The following is an 11,582-nucleotide window of genomic DNA, read 5'->3' on the forward strand; positions in this document are numbered from 1 at the left end:
CTCTGTGTCTTGTTGCTCCTTTGTTGTTTCAAAAGAAAAAAATATATATATTATTGACTTAGAACACGAGAAAAAGCAAGTAATCTGCCATCAAGTGTACTTTTATGACACTAATTTTGGTCAGACAGAGAAGATTGCGACTATAGATGTCACCTGATTAGGTTTGAAAGATTTTTTTGGGGGGGGGGGGGGACATCCCTCTCTCCCTCTCCCTCTCCCCTCCCCCACGGACCAGAAGACCGCCTACCACAGATAGACGACCCGAGACCCCTTATAGATTTAAAAAGAGACGCTGCATTCTCAGACTAACATTCATTCAGCACTCACTGACACCTTTTCAACAGATTTACTCTGTTCGCTTAGCTGCTGGTGTCAATACCCGATACCTTGTTCACTTCGTCTCCAGCACCATGCTCAGGATGCTACAGAAACTCCGTCTCCAGCCAGGGATGAGTCTATTATTGATATGGCTCTGTCATTTCATGGAAGATCAAAAAGTACAAGGTACATTATTATTATATTTTCCAAATCTTTTCGATCCCCCCCCCCCCTCCACCCCCCTAAAAAAAAACTTTTACTGCAAAGTGTATCCTATTCTGTCTGCGTCTTGATGTGAATTGTAACGGTGACAGAATTTCCAGTGTTGCAAACGTTTCAAAGAGAGTTCTACATTCTTTCCATGTGGTTTGAAATTGCTCACTATCAGATTGACTGTACTAAACAGGTGCCATTAGGGTCGTTTCAACGAGATGTTATTGCACGTTTTTTCTAGCCCACACGATCAAGGCACATGGCATGGCATTTGTAGATGGATTTCTTTCCCACTTGCTCGCCAAGTCTGTAATACTTGGACATTTTTGTTAGTTTCACGGATTGCCATATCACCAGTCCGCTACGGTCAATATGATGGGACGCAGCAGTGTGGTGTGGCTGTATACACAGTTAACTCAAACTGAGATAGAGTTGGAGACGGTGCATGGCAGAGAAAAATGCTTGAAATTTGTGAGCACATATTATTTGACCCATAGAATGTTGTTTATGTGCGTTGCAACTAGCCCATTTCCGATCTATTTGTCATATGGAGATCGGTACTATCTTTATTGTTGTTACATTGATAATGATTGAATACAGTTTGCTGATAATGATGCTGATAAATTACATAATGACAGAAAATGTCCCTTAATTTTCTGCCGCTGAAATTAACGTCAACAATATAAACCGTTTTAAATGCACCCTTTAAAAAAAGTTACAAATTAGTCGCATTGGTTGGTGTCCATATGTGTCTTTGGGCAACGTGTTGTGTTGGTAGCTTGGGCAACGTGTTGTGTTGGTAGCTATTCGTAAAATGTTGCTATGTCAGGTCTCGGTGTGATCTGCGTCCACGGATGCGAATTGCTAAAATATATTTGGAACAGATTTTACACAACCATGCGTATAGTTCGAGCATCAAAATTCAAGAATGTCAAGAATAGGCTACAGTTGTTCTGGACTGTTATAATCGGACACAGAATGGATTGGCAATATAACTAGATTGCTCCACTGTCTGCATTTTGAACATGAATAACTCAGTACTTTGTATACAGTTTTATCATACCGGCTCTCAGTATTGAACATTGGTGACGGGATAACCAAGTGTTAAAATATTTTCATTACGATGGAAAAAAAAGAAGAAAAACCCTGACCCAGACACGTGTTGTGTCTGGGTCAGTAACTCAGCGCCTTGGCTTCAGACTTTAATACGACTGGGACGTTTTCATGTTTGTTTCCAGCTGGCAACTGCTGGTTACAGCAAGGGAAGAACGGGAGGTGTCAGGTGCTCTACGTGCCGGGGATGAGCCGAGAGGAGTGTTGTCGAAGCGGGAGGCTGGGGACGTCATGGACCGAGGAGGATGTACCCAACAGCACCTTGTTCCGGTGGATGATCTTTAACGGCGGAGCCCCCAACTGCATACCCTGCAAAGGTACAGGTTTTATTAGTCATATGTATGGGATGCACGTGTTATACAGTATACACCGTCTAACAAAATGCTTTCTTTAAGGTTCCGTTTCCACAATGCAACAACAATAAGAACTAAATACATTTTAAGAATAGGGAACATAAAATACACGTCACATAAAATATAATACACATTTTAGCATTATAGTATAATACATGAAGGCACAATTTATAGTCCAATATTTACACGTGTTTTTGGGGAAGGGGGATTGGTGGAAATTGTTTAAATTGATTTGTATTTAGAAATCATAGAGTCTGGTAGCAACAGTTGTGACTTGTGTATAAAACAATGTTAGAACTTCATTTATATTTAAGTGGAAACTCAATTAGACTAGTTAGACTAGTCGTTAGACTAGTCAATTAGACTAGTCGTTGCGTCTAAACATTGTCTATTCTCCATAATTGTGTTTCATATCATTTAATAAACTTGATATATTGATATCTCTTCTAACTCCAGAAACGTGTGACAACGTGGACTGTGGACCCGGAAAGAGCTGCAAGATGAACCGGAGAAGTAAGCCGCGCTGCGTCTGTGCTCCAGACTGCTCCGACGTCACTTGGAAAGGACCTGTCTGCGGGTCGGATGGAAAGACATACAAAGACGAGTGCGCGTTGCTCAAGTCCAAATGTAAAGTCCATCTGGACCTGGATGTGCAGTACCAGGGCAAATGCAAGAGTAAGTCCACCGGGCAGGCAGACCCAATGCATTAAAAATAATAATAACATCAGCTACTTATTCATATCCAATTCTTTGGAAACTTTTCCCATTATAATGGGTCTTTTGACCATACACATCAGATCTAATGGGTCAAAAGACCCATTAGTGAAACAAAGATCAGAATTGGGCAGCCTGTCTAAAGGCAGCCAATGGGGATGCCTGTCTAAAGGCAACCAATGGGATTCAGTCTGATTGCATTTTATCTGATCACAGTGAGTAATGGGTGATTCACAGGTGTTTAATTAAGGCACATCCGGTTGGCTTGTTACTCTACTGATATGAATCGCCGTATTAATTTGACTCCCTTTCGTTCCGACAGAGACCTGCCGTGACGTCTTGTGCCCGGGGAGCTCCACGTGCGTCGTGGACCAGACAAATAATGCGTACTGTGTGACCTGTAATCGGATCTGCCCTGAACAGACATCACCCCAGCAGTTCCTGTGTGGCAACGACGGGATCATCTACACCAGCGCGTGCCATCTGAGGAGGGCGACATGTCTCCTGGGAACATCCATAGGAGTAGCATATCAGGGGAAATGCATCAGTAAGTAGTGTCTCATGGTAACATGCATAGGAGTAGCATCAGTCAGTAGTGTCTCCTGGGAACATCCATAGGAGTAGCATCAGTCAGTGGTGTCTCCTGGTAACATGCATAGGAGTAGCATCAGTCAGTAGTGTCTCCTGGGAACATGCATAGGAGTAGCATCAGTCAGTAGTGTCTCCTGGGAACATCCATAGGAGTAGCATCAGTAAGTAGTGTCTCCTGGGAACATGCATAGGAGTAGCATCAGTCAGTAGTTTTTCTTGGGAACATGCATAGGAGTAGCATCAGTCAGTAGTGTCTCCTGGGAACATCCATAGGAGTAGCATCAGTAAGTAGTGTCTCCTGGGAACATGCATAGGAGTAGCATCAGTCAGTAGTGTCTCCTGGGAACATCCATAGGAGTAGCATATCAGGGGAAATGCATCAGTAAGTAGTGTCTCCTGGGAACATGCATAGGAGTAGCATATCAGGGGAAATGCATCAGTCAGTAGTGTCTCATGGGAACATCCATAGGAGTAGCATATCAGGGGAAATGCATCAGTAAGTAGTGTCTCATGGGAACATCCATAGGAGTAGCATATCAGGGGAAATGCATCAGTAAGTAGTGTCTCCGGGGAACATGCATAGGAGTAGCATCAGTCAGTAGTGTCTCCTGGGAACATCCATAGGAGTAGCATATCAGGGGAAATGCATCAGTAAGTAGTGTCTCCGGGGAACATGCATAGGAGTAGCATCAGTCAGTAGTTTTTCTTGGGAACATGCATAGGAGTAGCATCAGTCAGTAGTGTCTCCTGGGAACATGCATAGGAGTAGCATCAGTCAGTAGTGTCTCCTGGGAACATGCATAGGAGTAGCATCAGTCAGTAGTGTCTCCTGGGAACATGCATAGGAGTAGCATCAGTCAGTAGTGTCTCCTGGGAACATCCATAGGAGTAGCATCAGTCAGTAGTGTCTCCTGGGAACATGCATAGGAGTAGCATCAGTCAGTAGTGTCTCATGGGAACATCCATAGGAGTAGCATCAGTCAGTAGTCTCTCCTGGGAACATCCATAGGAGTAGCATCAGTCAGTAGTCAACTTTTGAACCTGTTGTACCACCACTCCCCCCACTCCCCAGGGCTTCAAGCCTCCTCCTGCACCCTCTCTCGCTATCTCCCAACCTGTTGTATCACCACTGCCCAGGGCTTCAAGCCTCCTCCTGCACCCTCTCTCGCTATCTCCCAACCTGTTTTAATACCACTCCCCAGGGATTCAAGCCTCCTCCTGCACCCTCTCTCACTATCTCCCAACCTGTTGTACCACCACCCCCAGGGATTCAAGCCTCCTCCTGCACCCTCTCTCGCTATCTCCCAACCTGTTGTACCACCACTGCCCAGGTCTTCAAGCCTTCTCCTGCATCCTCTCTTGCTATCTCCCAACCTGTTGTACCACCACTGCCCAGGTCTTCAAGCCTTCTCCTGCATCCTCTCTCGCTATCTCCCAACCTGTTGTATCATGCTGTACAGTACTTACAATATAGTCTGAATGTAGGCTTTACCATATAAATGTAATCTGTAGAAGGGATTTAGAGCCCCTCACCCTGGTAATCTGACTGGTAAACTCATGGGTTCTAAACATTCTATTTCTATGGCCTGTACCTCGTAGGCTGATTCTCTTTGCCAACAATTGAGTTGTTTTTAGTCCACTCTGCCAACATTCCACATAAATGGAGGTTCTCCAAGCAGAGCCATTGAAGCTGTGGATGTTCAGTGTACCTGGGACTACTTTGTACTTGTTACTGTTTAGAATATGATGGACGTCTGATTGTTTCCTGAAGTTGGCAACATTACCCACAACACAGCTGAGGACGTTTTTCCTCCCCACTACAATGATACTTGACCACACATGACCTAACATAGGAGATGACTCACTATGACCCACTACGGTTACATGGTTATATGACTCAATACGACCCACTACGGTTACATGTTGATATGATTCACCACGACCCACTACGGTAACATGGAGATATGACTCAACACGACCCACTACGGTTACATGGAGATATGACTCAACACGACCCACTACGGTTACATGTTGATATGATTCACCACGACCCACTACGGTTACATGTTGATATGATTCACCACGACCCACTACGGTTACATGTTGATATGATTCACCACGACCCACTACGGTTACATGGAGATATGACTCAACACGACCCACTACGGTTACATGGAGATATGACTCAACACGACCCACTACGGTTACATGGAGATATGACTCAACACGACCCACTACGGTTACATGGAGATATGACTCAATACGACCCACTACGGTTACATGGTGATATGACTCAATACGACCCACTACGGTTACATGTTGATATGATTCACCACGACCCACTACGGTTACATGGTTATATGACTCAACACGACCCACTACGGTTACATGGTGATTTGACTCAATACGACCCACTACGGTTACATGGTGATGTGATCCACCACGACCCACTACAGTTTCATGGGTATATGACTCAATACGACCCACTATGGTTACATGGATATATGACTCAATACGACCCACTACGGTTACATGGTTTTATGACCCGCTACGGTTACATGGTTATATGACCCACTACGATTACATGGTTATATGACTCAATACGACCCACTACGGTTACATGGTGATATGATCCACCACGACCCACTACGGTTACATGGTGATATGACTCACCACGACCCACTACGGTTACATGGTTATATGACTCAATACGACCCACTACAGTTACATTGTGATATGACTCACTACGACCCACTACGGTTACATTTTGATATGACTCACTACGACCCACTACGGTTACATGGTGATGTGCCAAGCAGCACCAAAGATGACCTAACATAGGACATGGCTCACTATGACCCACTACGGTTACATGGTTATTTGATTTAAAACGACCCACTACGTTTACATGGTGATATGTCAAGCAGCACCAACGAGGCGTCAGTCTGATCATTTCTGTCTTTCTTCTCCTCTCCTCTCTCTGGCTCCAGAGGCCAAGTCGTGCGAGGACATCCAGTGCAGTGTGGGGAAGAAGTGTCTGTGGGACGCCAGGATGAGCCGAGGCCGCTGCTCCCTCTGTGAGGAGGCGTGTCCAGAGAGCCGGATGGACGAGGCGGTGTGCGCCAGCGACAACACCACCTACCCCTCAGAGTGTGTTATGAAGCAGACCTCCTGCTCTCTGGGAACACTCCTGGAGGTTAAACATTCAGGATCTTGCAACTGTAAGTAATCACCACAGCAAAAGACAATTCCATGATCTTTCCCAACAATAATCCCTCCCTCGTCTCGTCTTGAGCCCCCGCCCCTGCAAACTCCTACACCGCCCCCCGCCCACCCCCCCACCCACCCGGCACAGCTCAGCACAGCTTAACGCATCTGAAAGGACTTGAGAATGGGAGAACTTGCATGATGTTGTCTGTGTTGCTGGCTTCTCTAACAAACAAAACATCTGCAAAAACAAACTTAAAAGTTTTTAAAAATATATATCTACAGTGGGGAGAACAAGTATTTGATATACTGCCGATTTTGCAGGTTTTCCTACTTACAAAGCATGTAGAGGTCTGTAATTTTTTATCATAGGTACACTTCAACTGTGAGAGACGGAATCTAAAACAAAAATCCAGAAAATCACATAATATGATTTTTAAGTAATTAATTTGCATTTTATTGCATGACATAAGTATTTGATACATCAGAAAAGCATAACTTAATATTAGGTACAGAAACCTTTGTTTGCAATTACAGAGATCATACATTTCCTGTAGTTCTTGACCAGGTTTACACATATTGCAGCAGGGATTTTGGCCCACTCCTCCATACAGACCTTCTCCAGATCCTTCAGGTTTCGGGGCTGTCGCTGGGCAATACGAACTTTCAGCTCCCTCCAAAGATTTTCTATTGGGTTCAGGTCTGGAGACTGGCTAGGCCACTCCAGGACCTTGAGATGCTTCTTACAGAGCCACTCCTTAGTTGCCCTGGCTGTGTGTTTCGGGTCGTTGTCATGTTGGAAGACACAGCCTTGTGGCGAGGTTGTCTGTTTGATTGAGTGTGTGGACAGGTGTCATTTATACAGGTAACGAGTTCAAACAGGTGCAGTTAATACAGGTAATGAGTGGAGAACAGGAGGGATTCTTAAAGAAAAACTAACAGGTCTGTGAGAGCCGGAATTCTTACTGGTTGGTCGGTGATCAAATACTTATGTCATGCAATAAAATGCAAATTAATTACTTAAAAATCATACTATGTGATTTTCTGTATTTTTGTTTTAGATTCCGTCTCTCACAGTTGAAGTGTACCTATGATAAACAAATTACAGACCTCTACATGCTTTGTAAGTAGGAAAACCTGCAAAATCGGCAGTGCATCAAATACTTGTTCTCCCCACTGTATATATCAACAGGTTCAGGACAGTTCAAAAGAGAACTACTCTTTTTTGGGGGGTGAGAGGTCGAGATGCTAACTCCATGAAAATAACAAGAGACTAACTTTTACAATTAGAACAGTGAAATGTTCAGTATTTAACATCTAGTTTGTGGTCATGATCTCACTTCCGTGCAGCTTTTCTGTTTTTTTTTGTCATAGTTTTAATTGTATTTTTCATCTAGACAGACAGATAATGGTCATATCTTTACAGCTTCGACATTCCATGGTCACATTGCTAATTTGATGTTAATAATGTATTATGTTTTTTCTTTTGGGGTGCAATCAATCAATTCAAAATAGACTATGTCTTTAATGGTACACACTGCTCTGCTAACATGTAATATAGTCAGAATGAAAACACACACTGCTCTGCTATAACATGTAATATAGAGTCAGAATGAAAACACACACCGATCTGCTATAACATGTAATATAGAGTCAGAATGAAAACACACACTGCTCTGCTATAACATGTAATATAGAGTCAGAATGAAAACACACACTGCTCTGCTATAACATGTAATATAGAGTCAGAATGAAAACACACACCGATCTGCTATAACATGTAATATAGAGTCAGAATGAAAACACACACTGCTCTGCTATAACATGTAATATAGAGTCAGAATGAAAACACACAACGCTCTGCTATAACATGTAATATAGAGTCAGAATGAAAACACACACTGCTCTGCTATAACATGTAATATAGAGTCAGAATGACAACACACACTGCTCTGCTAACATGTAATATAGAGTCAGAATGAAAACACACACCGCTCTGCTAACATGTAATATAGAGTCAGAATGAAAACACACACCACTCTGCTATAACATGTAATATAGAGTCAGAATGAAAACACACACTGCTCTGCTAACATGTAATATAGAGTCAGAATGAAAACACACACTGCTCTGCTATAACATGTAATATAGAGTCAGAATGACAACACACACCACTCTGCTATAACATGTAATATAGAGTCAGAATGACAACACACACCACTCTGCTATAACATGTAATATAGAGTCAGAATGAAAACACACACTGCTCTGCTATAACATGTAATATAGAGTCAGAATGAAAACACACACTGCTCTGCTATAACATGTAATATAGAGTCAGAATGAAAACACACACCACTCTGCTATAACATGTAATATAGAGTCAGAATGAAAACACACACCACTCTGTTAACATGTAATATAGAGTCAGAATGAAAACACACACCGCTCTGCTATACCATGTAATATAGAGTCAGAATGAAAACACACACTGCTCTGCTAACATGTAATATAGAGTCAGAATGAAAACACACACTGCTCTGCTATAACATGTAATATAGAGTCAGAATGAAAACACACACCACTCTGCTATAACATGTAATATAGAGTCAGAATGAAAACATACACCAGTTGCATACATTCATATAAGTGCATAAGGTGATTGTAAAATTGGTGCCGATTTATCTACAATTATTTAAATTGAACCTCAACACATAGACTTCCTATTTCTACCAAGATTCTACCGGCTCACTAAACTGGGGCAATACCTGCCTTCACATTGTCCCAAAATAGCCTCAAAGAAATTATAGAAGTTACATTCTAAGTCACTATATGTCAAAGAATGTCTGATGAAATAATTTCATTTTCATCCGGATGAATAAATCTGGATTTCTTCCACTAAACTACACGATTATATATGATGTTCAACTGACTACATTTCTTCCACTAAACTACACGATTATATATGATGTTCGACTGACTACATTTCCTCCACTAAACTACATGATTATATGATGTTCGACTGACAACATTTCCTCCACTACACTACATGATTATATGATGTTCGACTGACTACATTTCTTCCACTAAACTACATGATTATATGATGTTCGACTGACTACTTTAATGTAAATGTGCCTTATCAAGGTACGTGTAGATTACAACTTCTTTTAAAGGATCTTTGCCATGATCACCTCATGAAAGAAGCATTTACCCTATAAGCAGAAGTAGCAGCTTGCAGAAAAATGCTTTCTTATTTCTCCTCAGTCACTTTCTTCTTGTAGAAAATTAACATGTGTTCTATCCATCTATCTGTACTTACTGCTGTGTGTGCTGAATGTAATGAATGTCGTCTATCAGAATATATGTATATATAAAAACAAATCCCTTTTGGATTTGATGAGGTACTGCTCGTTTGTATTGTTGTCCCTCTTGCCTTTTGCATTTCCACAAATCAAAGCTGTGTGGTTGGCCTGGTTCATGTCCTGCTCGATAGGGGTTGCATAGGTCAAACTGCTGCGACCCCAGAGAAACACTCCGCCCAATGGCAGCCACTGTACTGTGTCTGAGACAAACGGAGACTTTTTTTTAAAGTTAAGAAGAGAAAGCCATTGAATGCCTCATACCCCCCCTGCCAAGTCCTGTCTCTTCCCTGAAACATGCCAACACCACCACGCTTTCCTGTGGCTTTGTGCAGGGAGTGGGGGGGGGGGGGTTTGAGAACCTTCACTGAATATTGTTCTGCTGCGTTGCTGTCGTGCTCTTTATTCATACACCGGCTATCATATATTCTCCAATCTAGCCATAACAGAAGACCGTGAGGAAGAGGAGGAGGAGCAAGAAGATCAGGACTACATGGTTCACATCCATCTGTCCCCCTTATTGGATGGATAGACTGTCTATCATATTCACCTGACCTCCTTATTGGATGGATAGGCTGTCTATCATATCCGCATGCTCTCATTATTGGTTGGATAAGCTGTCTATCATATCCACATGCTCTCCTTATTGGTTGGATAGGCTGTCTATCATATCCGCATGCTCTCATTATTGGTTGGATAAGCTGTCTATCATATCCACATGCTCTCCTTATTGGTTGGATAGGCTGTCTATCATATCCGCATGCTCTCATTATTGGATGGATAGGCTGTCTATCATATCCACATGCTCTCCTTATTGGTTGGATAGGCTGTCTATCTACCTGCCTGGTCTCCACGAAGGGAACAGTCCTAGGGCCAGGTCTCATGTTGTCCATACTGTACAGTACATATGTATATGCTTTATTTATACATATTGTTCAGTTCTGCTCGATGTTTTATTTATACTGTGTTTTGTGTTATTTTTTGAAATAATTTATACATTTACAATGTTCAGGGTTACTATGTACCATGTTATTGTTACCACTTGTTTCTATTGGTTCTGTTGTCCTGTTGATTTTTTTCCTTCCTTTCTTCATTTTTTTATTTTTATATATAATGAAGAAAAAATATATTTCTCCAAAGAGAAGCAGTGTTATTTATTGAGTGAAGTGTCCATCTCCATTCTGTAAGCTGTAGTGGACTCTCATGATTCCCTGTGCTGGGACTAACCTACCTATGTTCTCACTGTTAGATATCTCTATCACAGATGTTTATCATTCACACATCAATGCATGCTTTAGCCTACTGTGTGTTTATTTATGGGGGGAAATCTTATCTGTCAATCATTTATGCACAGAAATGTTTCTGCTTTTTTGTTTTTGTTTAACCCATTATTATAACTTGCTAAAGGGACAGTTGTTCGGGTCAAATCTATTTTAATTCCACGCGTTTTCAGGAAAGTAAACCCAATTACAAATGTTGCTCATTGAAGAGAATTGGAATTTCAGTGTACTTCCTGAATTGAATGGAATTTAAATGGAATTGAATTCCCACTTGGTTATGAATGCAGCCTTAGTTAGTCCCTCCCCTACAATGTGTTTCCCCAATGGAGATGTCTGTCTCACCCAGACAAAACATCACCCAGTAGCAGTATCTGTATATTATGTTACATGTTAAGAACAGATATGTTTTTTTTTGTGGGGGTGGGGAGGGG

At 42.0% G+C, this 11,582-nt stretch overlaps 1 protein-coding gene across 1 annotated transcript; it reads left to right on the forward strand.

The window, feature by feature from the left end:
• Window positions 1-297: 297 nt before the first annotated feature.
• LOC135513701 (follistatin-A-like) lies at window positions 298-11,582 on the forward strand. Its single transcript, XM_064936575.1, has 6 exons — window positions 298-504; window positions 1,770-1,961; window positions 2,454-2,672; window positions 3,034-3,258; window positions 6,293-6,523; window positions 10,312-11,582. The coding sequence occupies exons 1-6, from the start codon at window positions 411-413 to the stop codon at window positions 10,401-10,403; spliced, it is 1,053 nt and encodes a 350-aa protein (XP_064792647.1). The 5' UTR covers window positions 298-410; the 3' UTR covers window positions 10,404-11,582.

This window comes from Oncorhynchus masou, chromosome 25 (assembly GCF_036934945.1).
Source record: "Oncorhynchus masou masou isolate Uvic2021 chromosome 25, UVic_Omas_1.1, whole genome shotgun sequence".
NCBI classification, from domain to species: domain Eukaryota; kingdom Metazoa; phylum Chordata; class Actinopteri; order Salmoniformes; family Salmonidae; genus Oncorhynchus; species Oncorhynchus masou.